This window comes from Carica papaya, chromosome 1 (genome assembly GCF_054855325.1).
Source record: "Carica papaya isolate Zhongbai chromosome 1, ASM5485532v1, whole genome shotgun sequence".
Lineage (NCBI taxonomy): Eukaryota > Viridiplantae > Streptophyta > Magnoliopsida > Brassicales > Caricaceae > Carica > Carica papaya.
The window spans coordinates 26,452,269-26,472,758 of record NC_142309.1 but is presented as its reverse complement, the minus strand read 5'-3'; the positions used below and the strand labels follow the sequence as shown (position 1 = coordinate 26,472,758).

General features: G+C 33.4%; 3 protein-coding genes across 10 annotated transcripts in view; 1 reads left to right on the top strand and 2 right to left on the bottom strand.

Moving 5' to 3' along the window:
* The window catches only part of LOC110815245 (serine/threonine-protein kinase STY46-like), a 29,274-nt gene extending 28,605 nt beyond the window's left edge, over positions 1 to 669 (top strand). For all 5 annotated transcript variants that reach the window (XM_088206332.1, XM_088206322.1, XM_088206326.1 and 2 more), the window contains 2 exons: positions 130 to 270; positions 359 to 669. In XM_088206332.1, coding sequence (XP_088062458.1) covers positions 130 to 270; positions 359 to 388 — 171 coding nt within the window. In that variant the 3' untranslated portion in view covers positions 389 to 669. The remainder of the gene's footprint in view (positions 1 to 129; positions 271 to 358) is intronic.
* A 5,317-nt stretch (positions 670 to 5,986) lies between these two features.
* Positions 5,987 to 7,164, bottom strand: LOC110815241 (uncharacterized). Its single transcript, XM_022042927.2, has 2 exons — positions 6,498 to 7,164; positions 5,987 to 6,282 (listed from the first exon to the last, which is right to left on the bottom strand). The coding sequence occupies exon 1, from the start codon at positions 7,123 to 7,125 to the stop codon at positions 6,499 to 6,501; it is 627 nt and encodes a 208-aa protein (XP_021898619.1). The 5' UTR covers positions 7,126 to 7,164; the 3' UTR covers positions 5,987 to 6,282; position 6,498.
* A 1,845-nt stretch (positions 7,165 to 9,009) lies between these two features.
* LOC110824708 (RNA-binding protein 1-like) lies at positions 9,010 to 20,462 on the bottom strand. Of its 4 annotated transcripts, none has more exons than XM_088206273.1 (6): positions 20,123 to 20,458; positions 16,562 to 16,686; positions 16,176 to 16,491; positions 16,006 to 16,067; positions 15,807 to 15,888; positions 9,010 to 9,444 (listed from the first exon to the last, which is right to left on the bottom strand). In XM_088206273.1, exons 1-6 carry the CDS (start codon positions 20,208 to 20,210, stop codon positions 9,341 to 9,343), a joined length of 777 nt encoding a protein of 258 aa, XP_088062399.1. In that variant the 5' UTR covers positions 20,211 to 20,458; the 3' UTR covers positions 9,010 to 9,340. The 4 variants fall into 4 exon arrangements, with proteins under 4 accessions (XP_088062399.1, XP_088062401.1, XP_088062410.1 ...); XM_088206275.1 differs by having other exon boundaries at positions 16,176 to 16,467; positions 20,123 to 20,453; XM_088206284.1 differs by having other exon boundaries at positions 9,343 to 9,482; positions 20,123 to 20,461.
* Between the last annotated feature and the right edge of the window lie 28 nt (positions 20,463 to 20,490).

Below are 20,490 nucleotides of genomic sequence, written 5' to 3'. Positions count from 1 at the left end.
TTGCCGTTGCATTGTTATGTTGCTTTTGTTCCTCTGGACATTGAATACAGAGCATACTCTGGCTTATTTTATGCTGGGAAAAACCGATATATGTCGTGAGTGATAAGGTTTTTATTTGATGTTTTTTAGGGATTGCGTCCTGAACTTCCACAAATTGGACATCCAGAACTCCTTCAGTTGATGCAGAGATGTTGGGAAGCAGTTCCTGCCAAGCGGCCTGCATTCTCTGAAATTACAATTGAACTTGAGAAACTTCTGATAGAGGTTCAGGTATAACTTTGCTGCTTATTCATTTCCTTGCACTCAATTCTCACCCCCTAGGTCTGACTAAGGAGCTGTATGCCTATACATATTTCAGGAAACTTCCGAAGCATTAAATGGAATTTGACCTATTTCTGTATACAAGAGTCTAAATTGGCACACCTTTTGAAGATTTCTTATTTCCTTCAAATGGAGGTTATATTGTAAAAACTAAACGAATATAAAGTTCACACGAGCATCATACAAGCTGGAGAGAGGGACAAAAGTATTTATGTATATGTTCTTTAGCGGCGGTAGATCTCTTCCACAAAAGACATCAGTTTGTGAGCTTGTGTAGTTGTAAAATTGCTTTTGAGCAACGTGATTCCTATCTTCCCAGGTTTAATGAAAGCAATTTGGTTTTGGTTTTGACGGGTACTTCATTGGCTTCCGGCCAACTGGTCCACCGACATGCAAACGGAGTGAAATATTTGTGCCTCATAGTTTTGAGTTTTGAGTCAGTGTTTTATGAACTATCTAGAGTAGAGATTTGATCTTAAGGAAAGTGTTCGGATGCCTGTGGTTATGAGCTGCCGTCTACATTTTGTTTCTTCATTTTGGTAGTCAGCTGCACTCCCTTAATATTATCTGAGGCACATAAGAAGTCAACAGACAGAAGGTAAACGAGGAGGGGGGAGACTCTGGTTTTAATTGAAAAGTCCAGGCAAGTAGATGTTTGATTTAAAGATCTCGTTTAAAAATAATGTACTACTGTATAAATCAATGACAAAGATCACTGGACTTACAAAGCCTGTGGGTTATGACATCGGGGAATTTCTATCATGGTCGTGTCACATGGTGTCTTCATATAACACATCACAGATAAAGTTTATTAATTAATTGAATTTTTGGACGATTATAAGAGTCTTTCCGATATTTTAATGTAAGAACTTGAGCAGAACAGTGAAGGCAACGTATCAGTATTTGTTGCAAAGTGAAACCAGGCTGATGGTCCAAATCTGAAGTTTCTACCGCTCATGGTGTCAGTGCCTAGAAATCGGGAAGTGACAATTTATTTTTGAATTAACAAAAAATCACTATATTATTTTGATTTTTGAGTCAATTGGATTACAAGAATACGTGAAAGAAAACAAGAAAAACAATTACTATAAATGCAAGTGTGATGACACCTCCATAATCGACCTTATTCCTTTACTTCAGCTAAAGAGATAAATGGTTTCCCTATAGTCTTCTATATATTTCGTTCTCCATGGGGAGCAAAAGCTGTTAATATTTTAGGTTCGTCAAAATCATTAACAGAGAAGTCCGAGGATTACAAGGGTTAGCAGAGAAAATTTGCCTTCCCCAACCCCGTTAGAAACAACCAAGCCAACAACAGGATGACTTAAATGATGACAGTCCCTACGTGTGTTCATCATAAAAGGATTATTTTACACTGCAACAAGGGGCCCTAAAACTATGTTAAGACCTGGCTTAAAATAAGAAAAGATATTAAGTGTTTCCCTAATAACCAAATCTCATTGTTATTTCTTGTTATAACTACAGAATTTTTGCTTTTGAGTTTTCTATAACGAATTGAAACCTATAGGCAAGAATCTTGAAATTTTGATTAGAAAAATGCTTGGAGAAGTCACAAAAAGAATGAAAAAGTTAAAAATTGACAACATCAAGACCTTTTTGTGTAAATCAAGCTGTAGTTTAATCTAATTTTTATCCATAAGGGTCTGAGATATGAATTTTTTTTAACAAATGGTACTACCATTAATATGTATATTTCATCTACATAGTGAAATATATGAATTTTTATTAAAAAATATTAAATATAATTTAATAAAATAAGTAATTTACTATTAAAAAATCTATCTTAATTAAATTATGAATTATAATATTTAAATGTATTTTACTAAATTAAAGTATGATAATATTATTTAAGAATTTTAATAAAAAATAAGTGTATAAAATTAAAAAAAAATAAAAATCGGTACGCTCCCATACATAATTTGAACTGATGGTGTTGAAACAATTTTGAATCATTCACGACTACAAGATTGGTGTATGAGTCATTCAATTAACAGCATTAGTTAATTAAATTTAATTAGACTCCCAAATTCTCAAAAGGTTATGAAGAGATAACACTCGTGATATTTATTATTAGACAAAATTCTTTTATGAAGGTCTTCTTGATTTAAAAATGTAATGTATTTCTACGCATGAAACTACATTAGAAGTGTAAAACTACATACAAAATTTATGTATTTCAAGAACCCTTATTATAAGAGTTGAGTTAATTTTAGCAGAACGGCCGTCATACCCTCAGTGCATTTCTTAATTTTTGCAACCATGCATGGAGATCCTAAAGAATCTAGCTACAATACCATTGTATATCTAATGTCCTAAAAACTAAATTTAACATTTAACCAAATTTTTAGCTTAAGAATCATTTTTTTTTTTACACCAAACACTTCTGATTTATTATTAACAATTTATTCAATTAATAAGAAATACTTTACCGAATAATTTCAAACTTATTATTATTATTTTTTTTTATAAACGTATAAACTTTGTAGACTTATAAATCAACATAGAATAACTTTGACAAAACCGCGTTATACACGATATAGATTTAAACCTAAGTTGGGTTTGCATGATTGATTCAAAGACAACAATCTTGACATCATGGATGAATGCGAAAGAGACAGGAAGCACTCAAAAGAGGAAAAAAAAAAAAAGCAAAGGTAAAATAACATGGAGTTGGTATGTTTAGAATTTGGAATTTTCTATGTGGGTTATAGTTTGTCAAAATCTATTTGGTTTTTTCTTCTTTTTTTTTCTCTGTTTAAGCATCTTTTGTCCTTTTGAAGGAGCTTATTAGTCCATATCCATGCATCATGTTAAAAAAAAAAAACCTATTTTAATATCACAAAAGTTTAACTTAATATAAAATGATTCAATCAAATAATTATATTTTGTCGTATCATTTTACGCATAATTGCAACAAAATAAATAGTAATTGAGTGAATAATAACAACGAGAATTTCAATAATCATTGCAGAGGGCTAATTTAAACAATTCCTAATTTTAATCGTAATTAAAATTTGAAAGATTAGTTAGCCGACAAGGATGGTGCTCCAAAAAAGCTAATAACAAAATAAGGAATCACCTAATTAACCTACTACGAGATATGTTTGATGATATGTTGAACAATACACAATATTGAAAGAGGGTATTACCATTGAATTGAAAGGGTGATTAGATTTATTCACAAAGAAGAATAGTCACCATGCACAACATTGAAAATTCTAATCTACTTAAATCTTAATGCATGTAAATATACTGAATGTAGATTTACAAATATATTTTACACTAATAAATTCGCTCCAAAAATATCCTAAAATGAACCCATTCACGTAATTTACTTGCTGTGTACATGGAAAAATTTACTTGTTAGATAATCTAAACACACATAAAATAATTTTATAAAAGATGGTATAAATAATATTTTGAAATTTTTAAGTTTTGTCAATATACATATATATATAAAAAATGTAATAATTTGATGGGATATTTCAGTATGATATTAAAAATTCAACCAGAGTAAAAGAATAAGTTAATCTTTATGTGTCAAATAAAGTTAATGTTTTATACGACACATAAATGTATTTACTCGCCAATTTCACCAATGACCAAATTAATTAAACCAAACCAAAGAAAAAGAAAAGGCGAAAGAAATCTCACTAGAAAAACAAAAGAATCATGAAGGATCTTTCTAGTAGGTGCATTTGAATTGAAAAAAAAAAAAAAACACATAATTCCCATTAAGAACTATATAATCTTATAAGTTGGTAATTAGGTATAATTAACATGAATTAATTAAGCTTATGCTAATTGATTGGTCGCGGGGAACATCATCAAAACACTGTACAGATGGGGGGGGGGGGAACCAAAAGAACACTATGACAAGTTAATTCACCAAAAAGATCATCTGTTTATATATCTATCCAAACGATACTTTGTATAACCATTAAATCAAAGAATTTGGTGGGCAGAATACGAAGAGAAAATTGTTCATGTAATACAAAATTTGTTAGTAAATCTCCCCTAATGTTTCTTCCTCAAAATTTTAGGTGAAGTGGCCCATCGTGTAACCATTACGTTTAATTTTTCATTAAATTATCAGTTTGTCAACTTGTTTATGGAATTACGTGAATGAGGAGTGATTATTCTTTTCTTATTGAATTTAATTTCTGAGAGAAAATTTTCCAGACGACGCCCAGATTCTCCATTAATATAATTTGTTTTCACACACATATATATGGACATCAATTACGTAACCTTCTAGGGTTTATCTATCTCCCAACAAAAAAAAAAAAAAAGAAACCTTCTTTTTCCGGATGATATATATATATATATATATATATATGTATATATCAGCAATTTTCCAGATTGATATGAGCCTAGTGCCTTCTATGATCTGTGTGTGTGTGTGTAGATGTACATATATATATATACATCTACCGCCTACAACATGATATTAAATGAAGAACATCCGGATGGTGTTTTGATTTACTACAAGTCATCTAATTATAAATGCTTATTGTGAGAATTTAGCCGGTAATTTAGTTCATCATAGATTAATGACGATAATTAGTTATAATTATTTACTGAATATTTATTTATTTTTAAAGAAAATTTAGTGAATTATATATAATAAGAGAACAAAGAAATCCTTTAAATGCATTCCGAGTTATATCATATGCATTGCAACAGATTATAATTAGTGGTGTTAGATTATAAACGTGTATATATTTATGTGTATAGTTGTTAATTAATTTGTTCTGTAAAAAGCTCGAATTATTAATTAATTGAAAAAAATTGATAATTAATTAATTAATTAAGATTAAGCTATAGAAAGAATATAATGTGGACCCCAAAAGACGGCAAATGAATAGTAAAAGACAAACTTGTCAACTCGAGTACTCATTTTACTACAAATGTGTATGTATGTGTGTGTGTATATATATATATATATATATATATACTACTATACACCAGATCTTTTCTTTTTGGATTTCCTTAAACTGCTAGAACATGGGTGAAAATTTATTAATAATATATGTAAGTTAATATAGACGATATAGATATGTCTGAAAAAAAAAATATCGATTACACAGATATATTGTACGAATTAATATATAAAAATCGGGATCAGTATAAGGACAATATGTAGTACACATTCAATGATAACGAGAGAGTAATATGTGTATAAATATATATATATATATATATGTGTGTGTGTATTGTATATATATATATATATGTATAAAGAGGGGACCATGAGAAATGGTTGACCATATAGAGTTGATCGTACCACGTAAAAAATAATATTTTCTAATGACGCGCTTTCATTTCATTGATTTTGCATGATAACGTTAATATATCATCCATGCATTCCACATTTTCAACTGGTGTAAAATTATTATTGGTTTTGCTTTTGAGATGGGTTGGTACAAAATTAATTCGTAATTATATACAAATATGCGTGGGTATATCATAATAATCCCCATAAATAAATCATATTATTTCGTAATAAATTATGGGTATTCATTTTAGGGAGAATACTCTCACAAAGCTGACTATTATTTTTAATAAAACCTTAAGAATATTAACTTAAAATGTGTATATATATATATATAAGTTTATAATTTAATTAAAATGAGACCAACCCTTAAGTTGAAATTTGCATGAATTATATAAAATAAAACTGCATCAATCTATATGTCTAAAATTCAGGAGCTCAAAATACATTTAAGCAGACGACTGGAGTACATGATAATGATCAATTAACAGCCCCTCTTTCCTTGTTTGGAGAATTAATTAATTAATTAAGGCCTTCTATAATTGGTTCATTATTATTTATTCAATAAAATATATATCACGTGCAACTAAAGCAGCTTCTTTTTCCTCTTCCTTGTCGGCTTCTCAAGCCTTCTTTTTATTTATTCTGATTGATTCTCTTTTGTCCTGCATGCAAACATATCATTCCATCACTTACGTTGTTTAAATATATATATATATAATATTAACAAAAGAAATATTAGTTAATTACAACACTAGGTACTTTATTTTTCATGTTATTACACTCATCATTATGATAGTTACAGTAGCTAGCTAGTTAGCTTGTGTATTGTACACAAGGGGACATATAACATAGATATGCATATGAAATGGAAGTTTACCTTAGTAATGGTAAGGAGGAGGGGGAGATGAATAGGAGTCGTGGTGAACTGGTGGTGGTGGAGACTTGTACTTGTAAACGGGAGGAGGGGGAGGAGGAGACTTGTACTTGTAAGGCTTCTTTGGAGGTGGAGGAGGAGACTTGTACTTATAAACTGGGGTAGGAGGGGGAGGAGACTTGTACTTGTAGGGCTTCTTTGGAGGGGGAGGAGGAGGAGACTTGTAAACAGGAGGAGGAGGAGATTTGTAGACAGGAGGTGGAGGAGAATGGTACTTGTAGGGTTTCTTGGGTGGTGGTGGTGGCGATTTATAGTGATAGGGAGGATGATTAGGTGCTGGATATTTCTTAGGAGGTGGTGGTGGTGACTTGTAGTGGTATGGAGGAGGTGGTGGTGATGAGTAAACCGGTGGAGGGGGCGGTGGTGAGTAAACTGGTGGCGGAGGAGAATAAACAGGAGGAGGAGGTGGAGGCGAGTAAACCGGGGGAGGAGGTGGCGGAGATTTATACTTGTAGGGAGGTGGTGGGGAGGAGTAATGGTGGAAGTTGGCAGTGCATTGTGAAGGAAATGTAAGAGAGAGTGCTACCACTAAAAGATAAGTGGAAAACACTAAGGCCTTTGAAGACCCCATTTTCTTTGCCTGTGTTTGTTCTATCTGACCATATACGCTTCCTTTATATAGATTTCATTATTTACATTTTTACACTCAACTAATCACGGTAATTATTAATTTAACACTATGAATTAATTTAATTAATCAAGGTTTTACTTATAAATTCTTAGCTCAAGGGCGGGGGTAGTTATATTTATGTGTAAATGCAAGGAATGGGTTGACGGGAGAAATTTGAACTAATCATATATATATTTTTTTGGTTTGTCTTTGACTCTTTGGATTTGTTTGGTGAAAGTACGTATTCTAATTAATTCCACATAAATATTAATTACTGTAACAACTACATATTCTGTAAATATAATTTATTCATAATATTCTTAAGCACTTAATTAATATTAACCCCGGATTAAATGTAGCTCTCACAAAGCCAATAATTTAATAAACCAAAAGTCTTTGGATTTAAGTTTTAATTAGATTATCTCCTTGAAAATATTAGAGGCTTTCCAGACTTTTAATGATTTTGTTCGTTAACGTGGTGGGGTAGGTAGGACCCGGCGGCCATGAACTTGCATGTTTCTATTCCCTCTCTCTGTTTCATGGAAAGTAATTTACTTTTTGTCCTTTTTTATTTTAATCTACTGGTCAAAATTTTAGTATTTACAAATTTAAATTTAATAATATAAAATTTATTATTTTATAAAATATAATATTATCTAATATTTTGTTTTAAAAAATTTAAAATTTAAATAATTAATGTTATTGATGTATTTTTTTTGGTTAATATTTATATTTTTCTATATTATAATTAAATTAAATAACTTTACTCTATTCTGCACATGTAAATTTGATTTGATTTGTTTTTTTTTTTTTTTAAATTCAACAAGACTAATAATAGTGTAACCGATGAAAATTATAAATACAGCTATAAAGCATTAATCAGAAGGAACTAATCAAATCAGTTTGGCAGGGTGGTTGTTGACATATATAAATATAAAAACGAATTTATACGATCACTATAACTATCAAATATATATATATAATTAATACAAGATATATTAATTGTGGAAAATGTATGTGGTCAGAGATTTTTTGTTTTGTTTTGTTTTGGTGTGGATGTAGTGAAATTTACCGTCGGCAACTTCCAGATATTTTATTTAATTAATTATACACATGCTACAAAATTTCATTGTATAAAACATAAACATAATCTTACATGATCTGTCACTAATTTGACTGGGTTAATCAATTAATTTCTTTTATTTAGTAGTAAAAAAAAAATTAAGACCATTGGGACATACGGGTTTCATTTTTCCAGTGATAATTTGTCCTTATACTGACTTACAAAATTGACTCTTATATATATATATATATTATCAATTAAATTAAAATTAAGTAATCAAATTGAATTATTTGTCGCCCTTAATTGTCCACGAGGTTGTAGCTAATATGGAAATAATTAAGGTACAGCAGTAGCAATTGGCTTTCATATATATATATATATGTGTGTGTGTCTGTGGGCGTAACAAGTGTCAATATTAAATGTGTTTGTTGATAAAAATGAATAAATTAAAAAGTTGAAATCATTTATGTGTTCTGATTCCCCTGCCATTCGGAGCAGAAGTAATTAATAATGTTACAGAGTTCATCCAAAATATTAAGGACAAAATTTACACATGAAATTCCAACACTTGTTTATTCATTATTTAATCTGATTATTACTCCAAACATATAAACAATCTCTGTTCTACAAAATTTTACACGTGACAGACTATTTTAGTCCACAAACTACTGCAAGAATTCATTCTAAATATCGAAAATTTAATATCAATCATCTACATATTGTAATACTCCGGATTTAAACCAAGTGTTCTACTGTTCAAGGATACGCTCAAGCATCGGCACTGAAAAAAAGACATATCATGTATTGAATCTACAAAGTCCTAAACTACATGGTATTGAAGTGTTAATTTATCCAAATATTAAATAAAAATCACTTGCAAATGATATTGTACAACACAGCTTTATAGAATTGGGAACTGTAAGATCGTGTCAAGTTCAAGGATCTCTGATGATTTTAATTTTCTTTGGCCTTATCACCTAAATACTCTGCATTTCTATTGCTCTTACCCAGGACAGGCAACAGCCTAAATATAGCATCCTGTCCAAACGTGAACGGCTTGCGGGTGTGTCCTACAAACTGTTGGAGTTCTACCTAGCTTCACAGTCAGATTATTCATCTCCTACTGCGTGTTCCAGAACTAGACCTTGGACCTGGATACCGAGAGAACTGCAGCCTCAAGTACTTGGAATCTGGATCATATTCATCCATTTTATAGCCTGTGCAACTCAATAGGAAGTCAGCTTCTCAAGTCATACTGGAAAGCAGAAGCACAAGCATAATCCATACATTTGATTGCTCTAGATAAAGAGATACAGAAAGACAATCAAATAACTTAATATCAATGAAAGAAGCAAAAAGGATGTGTAATTGTCATCGATGCCTTTTTTAAAGAAAATAAAAGAATTATTTCTAAATCTCTAAAACCTACTGAGGTTGCATTAGGTTCATTTACTATTCAATTTCTAGCAAATTATATTTTTTTTAATATTATAGAAAAAGAAGTACTATTAGGAAGAGATGGGGAAGTACAATGGCGGAGGACTAGATGTAGTTCCAATTAGCATATTAGTCCTAATATGCATAGCTCTCATATTAGTTTCATATGTATGATTAGAAAATAACTTATTTTGTATCTGGATGTAGATCATCCACAAAAACAAGTTTCAGATAGAGATCCATTTGCAAACCAATATTATATCGTGTCTGACACTAAGTGTAGCACTAAAATTAAAGAGGCTAAGCAACAAAGTTGGGAATTCAACCCCAATTTTAAAATATACGAATTGAATTCCAATACTCAACTTAGAAGTAGAAAAAGAACATATAAAATGGAAATAAATTTTTTATCTATGAGCTTTTAAATTTTGTACAAAAAATAATCTATTATATATACTTTTAGTGGAAAAAAGATATAGACAAAAAGCATCAAGGGGGCAACACCAGAGTACAAAAGCAAGGGAAAAAAAAAGAGAGAAGTTACAAAGGATTGGTTACGACGTCGAAGAAGTCCCCAAGACCTCCTAAATTAGTCTGCAAACATATATCTTTGATCCTAGAAAAATTTATATATATGACCATTAAGCACTTCAATTACTTCTTTCCAAATGATCCGAAAGGTAGAGTGGAGATGAGAGAATTAGCTTCTTCTTGTTCCTGTTAACCAGAATACCATTCCAAGACAGAAGCTAACAGGAAATAGCCATTGGCCTAGTAACTGAGTCTCATAATCTTCTCCCCTCCAAGCAACATGAGAAATGATGGCTGGGGCAGTCATTGCCAGACGGGTAAGAGGGACATCTATTGATGACACAAACACCTCTTGTTCTCAATTGTATATCTAACGATGTCAATTTTTTTCATTCACTACAAATATGAGTCTGCAATCTTTTTGTACTAAAGGGTACTACGTTATTCATATGATGTTGTCATTCCTTTACATTAGTTTTATTAATTTTTCATATCAAACAAATCTAAGTCCGATTCGTGGACTCGTTTCTACTGAGTCTCCATATATTTGACTAAAGAAAGAACCGAGTCAAAACTTCCATACTCAATACTGGACACTTGCAGCCAAGGCGGAGTGACAAAGATTCCTACAATCATTAATCCTCGGGGTTGCTTTTTCAGGTACCGATTGTGACTTGGACAATACTAGCAGACGAATGCTTCCTACAATCAAAAGGCTTCTGAATCCTCTGAGGCACCTGGTGTAAAGTTAATCAGGTACTTAAGGGAAAAAAAATAATTGGTGCCAATTTTGACAGGTAACGAAGTGAGGATAATTAGTACGAAGTGATACTTAGCTCTTATCCCTAAAGGTATAAGACTAAAGGTATAAGACTTGAAGACCTCTTATCCCTAAAGGCTCCATTCCATGCCCTAATCTCATTTGCCACAGAACTAGCCATCACTCAAGTAATATCCAACAGACCAAAGGCTAAGGTCCACATGACTGCAACTCTCTTACACAGGTAGCAGCCATTTACTAGTATTTTTCCCTCTGGGGTTTTCATTGACACTTAGCTCCTTCTCTTGTTGACGTGGTTTGGAATCTTTAATTGTCATTATTGAGTTGTCAGTAATGCGGGGTTCCAGCATCATCTCTCCCTTGCTTTCTTCAGCACTAACTATGAATGTTGCTTCATTTAGAGATAACATCTCATTTTTCTCAATATTTGAATTCTCACCTGATCATATTTTTCATTTAGTCATGCCATCAATTGATAGGCTCTGTTTTTCTCCACCATCTTCTTCAGGGTAGCAGCATCTTTGCTGCTTTCTATAATGAAGCAGCAATATTGAATCAAGTTCTTGTTAACAGTTGTTCAATAGGTTGGTATAATTTGTGAATGATTTATTTCTCATTTTGCTAGCCCAAGTTTTTATAGTCAGATCATAGATTAGGGCTGCATCTTTTACCTTAAAGTAAGTTTCTCTTATTGAATCTCACACTTCTCTGGCGGTGGGTAAGAACATAACAGTATTGCTTATTCAAGGTATCATTGTATTTCAAGCTAAACCATTATCATTGAATTCTCTTCATCCCAAAAAACAAAATCTGGGTTCCTGATTGTGGTCCAGCATTCAGAATGCAATTGATTTACCCTTTTTCCTTTAGAACAATCTAGATTACTTGTGACTAATTCAAGTAGTTCTTGTCATTGAAACGATAGGCAGTCTGAATTGGATGGAATTCTCCATTAATTTTTGCTTTGTAAAAATTTGTGCTAGTAATTTGAGACAATCTCCGATATGATTGGAGATTTTAGCGTAATTAGGACAAATTTAAAGTGACCAAAATAGAGATTACAGAACTACGAAATTCCAAACACAAGACTGGACAATGGTGTTGCTGGACAAAGGCGCGACTGGAGGTAGCTGGGATGGACTGGTGTGGCTGGCTGTGTAGGACCCACGACTGGTTGTGTGGAGGAGGCTCATCGCGTAGTTTTCTCATGCGAGAAGAGGCCGGTTGCGTGGTTGTCTCCAACAGGAGGAAGCAGGTCTCACAGCTATTGGTGAGGCGTCTCTCCTGGTGCACAGCAGCTGGTGGCAGCAATCTAGCTTTGGTGGCTAGTGGTGGCTGGCTATAAAGGCTGACCTCTTTTATGGTTTTTTTTATTGCAACAATGAAGGTCGATAGGGTTTATAAAAGAATTTACGGTTTCTTAACCTAAGATCCAATACCATATTAGGAATAATTGTGTTGTATTTCTCATTGAATAATACTTCCCTATATATACAAGTTCTAGGGATAAGAAAAGAAAAGTCATAATTAATTACAAAGAGTGTATTTTATTTTAATATCCTTTAACGAAATTTACCCTAATTACACATAAGGTACAATCTTTAACAATTACAAATACATATATAATGCTTCCTATGTAACATTTTCTAATAAGGCTAAACTAAAAATTATTAATCCTATTAATACAAATAAGTAACCAAATATTAATAAGAATAAAATCCAAAGTTTACTAAACTATTTTCTTTTTTTTTTTGAGATAAAACATAATGTGTATTAAGTATAAGGCACCAAGAGGTGTCTCGAACCATCTACTTTTAAGGATCTCAAAACCATTTATATTCTCAACTCCTTCAAAAACCCTTCTATTTTTCTCCTTCCAAACCATCCAGAAGTTAGAAAGCGAAATTATATCCGCTTATTTCCGCCGGCTGTTAACACCCTTCCATGCCCAAGTTTCTTTTCTATTGAACCGGCTATTGCCTAGCTAATGTCAAGCAGTCCATAAACCAAGATCCACAGCTTATAAAACCCAAATTTCTTTATTTTAAAAAAAACCTAACTAATGCCAAGCACTCCATAAACCAAGATCCACAGCTTATAAACCTCCGGACACCAAAGTACAATATGCTTACAAGTCTCCTCATCCCTCTTACAAAGATAACAAACATTAACCAATATCTTTCCCCTATTTCTCAAATTGTCAATAGTCAAAAAAACATTCTCTACTAGTCTTCCAACCAAAAAAGGAAACACGGGGTGAGACACTAGTCTTCCACATCTGTCTTATAGCGAAACATGTATCATTATCTTCATACTTGTACAGCTTCTTTTAGAAGGATTTTACTGAGAAAGACCCATTGAAAGAGAGGCACCACTGTGGAGCATCAATGCTTCCATCCAATGAAATACAAGGTAACATACCCAATAGCTCCGCATATTTTCCAGAATCCCAATCGTTGAGATTCCTCAATGCAAGTATTTGTTGTTCCTTCTCACCATTACTGTTCTCCACTAAAGAGTCACAAATCTTGATGTCTTTATGCTGGGTTATTGCATAAATTTGAGGAAAACGCTCTCTTAGAGTGCCCCCTTCCACCTGCTAATCCTCCCACAGTCTAAATCTATCCACTCTACCAACCTTCCACTTTATATACTCCTGTGGTCTAAAACTCTTCAGTAAGCCATCTTTTATAATCCATGCCATATTTTGCAACAGTTGTTTTTCTTCACAACATGTCTTCCTCTGTTATAAATCTCCATGACCATTTATCCTACAGAGCCTCATTTATCTCAGTCAAAGATTGCAATCCCAAGCCACCAAGGTATAACGACTTCTTAAGCTTACTCCGTGCCACCAAATGATACCTCCGTCTTTCACCCATGTCACCCCATAAGAACCTGCTCTGTATGACCTTCAACTTCTTTGTCACACTTTTCAGAATAGTCATCATAGACATGTAATAAATAGGAAGATACCTGAAGGTACTCTTGATGAACGTGAGTCTTTCCTCTTTAGACAAAAGACCCCTTTTTCAGTCTGCTAACCTCTTCTCAAATCTATCCACCACCTTACCTTTTTGAAGCTAGCACTAAGAAGTAAACCTAAATATTTGATAGGCAAATTCACATATTTGCAACCGAACGCCCTTGCCATGCTTTCTGAATCACATATTGACCCCAATCGCACCGACTCACAATGTCTTCCTTCACTACAGCCCAAAACTCCTGAAGCAAGCCCATCTTGAAGCCACAATCTCTTTCCTAACCTGTATTACGTGCTTTAGGAGTGATGAATCCCCTTATCATCTCTTCCTACATTATGATATTGTTTGGGATATTGGGATAAGGAATTTTTATACTTTTAAAGTCATGTGGATTTCTCTCCTTTCCTTCAATTGTTTTCTGAATTCGTCCCTTAAGAGAGTTAGGGTTAAGAAGAAAGCTAAGATCCTTTTGAGAGGTGTTTTTTGCTAGGTTATGAGTTTTGTTGGAGCATAATGTTAAAATGTCCAAGGATATATACTTCTTTGTATTCCTTGGGACATATTAAATTATTGGCTTCTTTGGGGGCCAAGGCTCATGGGTGCTTCAGAAATGTCTCTTTAACTTTATTATACAATGCTGAGGAGCAGTTTAGTGTTGTTTTTTTCCATTTTTTTTTTCTCTCTGTTTATTCTTGTAGGCTTTAGAGTTTGTTTTATTCTCTTGATTTGTACTCTTTTAATTTATCTATCTATTAATAATAATTTTGATGCATAAAGAAAGCAAAGATGGAAACTATTAGCATTAAAAGGTGGTTTTATAATAATTTTCAAATTTTATATATTCTTACATTATATAGACTCTCTATAAGGACTATTTAGGAATATTATCTAGATTTATATATTCTTACATTATATAGACTCTCTATAAGGACTATTTAGGAATATTATCTAGATTTATATATTCTTACATTATATAGACTCTCTATAAGGACTATTTAGGAATATTATCTACATTTATGAACTGTTGTGTTCTTTTTTTTGGTGGTTCATCCTCTTTAGGATGAGGTGGCATCCTACTAGTGGTAGAATAATATAGCACTTTTTTTAGGTGCTAAGATTTGAATGGCTCAAAAGAGGTGGTAATCACAGGTTTCCAGCTTAAGCTTTCTTATGAGTCCAAAGATAGTGCTACCCACAAGTTGCCAACTTCTGCCTTCCATAAGTAGATGGTGGCTGGAAGAGCTACAAGTTACCAACTTGTATTACCTCTCATTGGACAAAAGATGATAATGATCTCAAGTGGTCAACTTGTCTAGTTGCTAAGATTGCTATTGGCTCTTCTGACCTCTTTCTTTGCCTATATAAAGACATTGGACGCAATGACGAGGATATTTTCATTGGCATAGAATGAAGGATTTTCTTCTCAGAGTTCTTTTTCCTCTTCCTTTCTTTAACCCCTTTCTTTTTGCTTCTTCCTTGTTTCCCTCTCCCTTCTTTCCTGACCATAGATGAATAAATATTAATCTCTTTTTCTTTTGTTTTTCTCTCTTCTTATTCTACCTTAAAATTTGTTAAAGCAATGCTGCTTTATTTACTTATTGACTACTGATTGTCAAAGTGTATCCAACATGTTCTTTATTCATCTATGAAAACATAGGTTCCCACACTAAAAATTAAAAGTGAATGGGTAGCGAGTTAAACACAATATTGATGTTATAATTATGCATATTAAGCTTAATATTAAAACTAGAATTTGGAATTAACTCGGAATTGAATCAAAATGAACCAAACACAGCATAATAGCTAATACTGGTAACTATCAAGTTTGGTCAAAAGACACCATCACCTTGCAAAGCACTCATTGCAGTTGCTGCACATGCTGGACTAGCAAAATCGACAAAACAAAGAATGAGAGGATCCCCACCACGCTGCATTATTGATATATACAAGGATCAGGTCAACCTTTAGTAACACAGATTTAGCAACAAAGCCAACTTCAAAAAAGAAGACAATGTAATGGTCATCAAAGGACATGATCCACTTACATGTTTGGACTCTTTGCTTACAATCCTCACTTCTCTATATCCCACAAAAGGGCGAAAAATATCTTAAGCTAGTCAAGGAATGCAAACAACTTTATCAGAATCTCTGTGGAGTAAAAGAATGAGATGAAAAATATTGTAAATTTTCAGCATTGCAGCAGCAAAAAGGATACGAGCTACTTCTCTCTTTGTGCAGTCAGGAGGAAGTCCCTCAACATAAAGCGTGCTGGAAGCATCTGGAGGTAGAGATAATATTTCCTGGCTTGACCTACTTGCTCCATCTCCAGGAAGCGGACTGCTAAGACCAACACTTCGACCATTTGGTGCTAGATCCCTAGCAGTAGCTCCAGCACGACCAATCATAGCATCAGCCATTTGAAGACTGGATATTCCACCCCCAACAGCCCTTCCTAAAGCAACTCCACCAAAGGAACTGGCCTCCCCAGAAGTAAAAGGAGAAAGTTGCTTCAAGAGCAATTGTGATGAATGCTTCAGAAACAAATGAGTAAATGCATCAAGAAAAATGAAATGAGTATACTTAAGGTTCATGAGTGAATACCGCATTTTGCAGATATTGGTCATATGCTGAACCAATAGTTTTTGTGTCCTTCACTGACCGACGTGCACCACGATCATCATCTCGAGGCAAATAACCATGGATCTCATGACCGGAAGGAAGGAGATCTGCATAGTTGGAAACACAAAGATTAACATAATTCTCATGTTGAAAAATTCTTATGTGCCAAAAAAATATTATAGAATTCTTTTATTAAAGGCATAGCACTAAAGAAAAAGGAAACATTGTTTTCTAATCAAGATGTCAGCACCTTCATTGAAGCTGATGCTCTTAAAGGAACAGAAAATTTGAAACAGATACCAAGCAAAGGTCTTACTTGTCTTTTTGATAGATCAAACAATCCAACTGCTACTGCCAATGGCAATATTTTAAATATGCCAGAAGCCATTACACACATTTTGAGAGAAGGGTGGATTTTTTTCCCTTTTTCTTGTACTGTTTTGTCAATAGAATGGCTGATAACTACAGCAATCAAATCTTTGACTAAATAGAAAGCATAAAAGATGGGGGAGGGAGAGAGAGAAACAGAGAGAGAGAGAGAGAGAGACTTAATGGGAAACAAATTAAGCAAATACTTAAAAAGTTATGTAGGAGAGAGAGAGAGTTGGGTTGGGGGGGAGAAGGGAGGGAGATACTCTTAACGGAGAAGAGTAACCTTTATGAATCCAAAGGAATATCAATGGAAGCCCAAAAAAAAAAAAGGAAAATTGGATAAGTTAAAAATTGATTGTAACATTGGATACCTATTCTTGTACAATAAATAGCAGATTCCCCACAGATACAAAAAGGATAGGTAGAAGTACAATGTAAAGTATTGTATTCAATGAACAAATAAATGGCAGGAGAGTGAACTAGAGGAGATGCTACCACTGAAAATTGCATCAAATAAAGGAAACAAGAATCACCACCAACAAAGGCAACTCTATGTACTTTAATTAATCAATCTAATTCACTAAGCAAGACAGATATGCTCGCAATGTGAATAGTGCAAACATGACATGATATCATGACAAGTTGTGGCACACCACATTTATGTGCTATGCCAAAATTGAGAGAGGGCACACTTTTCCTTTTCTCGTACGTGGCATAATGGCCACAACTTTTGGCTGTTTTGGAACATTATTTATTTTTTAAAAGATTTACTTTTATTAATGAAAAAAGTTATTTATAGAAATTTAAAAATTAAAATTGCATTGAATTAGATTTTGAAATTATGTTTTTTTCAAAAGGATTTGAAAAATTATCTTGTAAGCAGTTTGTGTTGATTGGAAATACGCAAGTTTAAAAGTTTTTGATATTCTGAAAAATTATATTAGTATAGTGACTTTGACTAATGGACAGAAGTACATATCTTTTCTTGATTAGAAGCTACACAAATTTAGAGAAAATACTGAAAATTGCATCAACTATTTGTTGTATCTTCCAAGATCTGATTTTGGCTCTGCTTCCTTTAGGTTTTCAAAGACAAACAAGATAGTGAAATAACACACTCATTCAATCATCATTTCGCAACAAAAACAGCAGATTCAAACGAATAAGGAAAAAACAGCAGAGTCAATATTGCTCTGCCTGGTCCAGATCCTGTACATTATTTCGAAATTCCAGAGTCAGTAAAATTGAGAGAGCAGAGAGAGTTAAATTTGGGAAAGGGGACTTTTTCAAGGTCATTCTATCTTTAATAGAGTTGTCTAAGAGGAAATTGTTAACTATTTTGGCCAAGGGCCCTTTTGTAATGTTTTGCTTCTTTTATTTTGTACAGCTATTTTACCTGGGGCACCCATTGGTGCCCTTTTATGTTATTTTATGCTTTTTCCTCCCAGAGAAAGAATTGAGAAGGGGAGAGAAGATGTGGAAAACCAGACAGTGGGGGGGGGGGGTGTTATATTTCTATGTTCTATTAATTTCTCCAACTATCTAATTTTTAGTTTTATGTCTTTTTTTTATTTAGGCATCATTTTTCCTTTTAGTAAAAACTATATAATGTGGAAAAATAAATGCTAACTGTCTCATCAATGCCATGTGGCACAATTTTAACAAACTTAAAAATGAATGCAATTGAATTACTACACTGAATTTAATTATGTAACTTAGGTACTCAATTGGATGAGTAAAAAATTACACCAAAAATTGCAAAATTGAGCAAAGGTCACTGAGCTCTCGTAGCCTTTTGGATTTACTGGCTTCAAAACAATATAGTTAACCTCTTAAAGAGAATTATATAAACCTATATCAAAACTGTAGAAGCATTTTCCTAAAAATTATTATTATATTAAACAAATATCATATAAAATAGTGATGTTTCTAAAAAGAAACATCATAACCTAGTGAAAAGTGAGCCTCAAAGGAAAAAGTACCACTCAGATGCCATAATACAAAAATCCATAGGAGGGAGCAATAAATATAGAAAAAGAACATTCAAAAGGGTATTATAATTTGGGATCATTCCCGTTCTCCCTAATAAACCATAATATTAAAATCCATATCGAAGAACCGCTCAGATGCCAAAATTTTACACATCAGTCCATCCTTAAGAACCTCAAAGTTGATGATTAGTAGAGCTAATACTTTATGAACCCCAAAATTCAAAATAGCTTTCCATAACTTCATAACAGGAATGCGAACATTCTTATCTAAAAAGTAACTTCCTTTTGAACAGCTGCATCTCACAGTACTCATTCTCTCCTCCCCCCCGCCCTGCGGGACACTGGTTGATGCCTTGTTCTAAGACAACCAGAAGCAATCATTGAGGCTCTAAGAGAAACATATGACAGATACTCGTAATAAATATATCATTCTGGAAGCAATATGGGGACCTCTCTTTCAAGCTTCTATCCTTGCATCTTGGTCTTAAAAGCTCCATGACAAGGATCATCTTCCATTCAACATCTGCCTATAACAGTGGTCAGACAAAGTTTTGACCACCAGGGTGAGTATTTTTCAAAGAAATTTTCAGAGAAGGTTCCACTGTCAGTCTAACCTTTAAATACCATGGTCTTATCGCATATAATCTTGGCATTAAAATATCATAATTTCAGCCATAATAAATCATGTGTAGCTTTACACACAAAATGCGTAATAGACCTCCATGATTCCCTAACATGACATAATCTATTCATTCTTAATTTTTCATCTACCATCCGACTCTTCAACACTGAAAAACGGGAGAAGAGAAGAATTTCATGTATTGCTAACGAATTCTTTATCTAAGAAATGCTCACTACGTGAGACAAAACGTACGCATTGCCCTAAATTTGGCAGAAATGCATATTCCAGCTATGACACTATTAACAGAAGAAGACTTCTAACCCTCATTGTATCCCGCAAGAAAATCAAGAAGGCCAATAGATCAGAACAATCAGCTCAAAATTCACAGAACAAAAGAAGTGAAATATCAACATGAAACTTACTCCATTCACGCCTCCAAAACTGGAAATTAAAATACTATTTCATAGCGTAACATCAATAGAAGTGATTTGTTAATGGAGTAAACATCAGCCACGGACGTTTCTCTATACTTCTTAGTTGTGGAAAAGAGAAGCGTACCGTAATCAGTACGGGGTCGTTTAAGTGCGCTAGAGGGTTGCAGATGACGAGAAGGAAGCTGTTGCCGATTCCAGTAACCATCCGCCATGGTCGTATCTCTATATTTCTTGGTGTACAGGTTTTTCTGAAGAGGACAGCTGGATTTCCAAAATTGGGGTTGCAAAAACCCTGTGAAAGAGCGCAGTGTGGATGGATTCCCGGAAATTGATAAAACCGAGTCGTCTGATTCGTACTCTGCGCTGTTTTCTCTATTCGTTTTTGTCCGGAGGCTGTGCTCCGAACCCCACACTTCCTCCCGTTATATGGTGAGTTTCGTAGCGGGTCGCGAGTCCAAAAAAAAAGCTCAGGGAGGCTTTCTGACGCGGCAC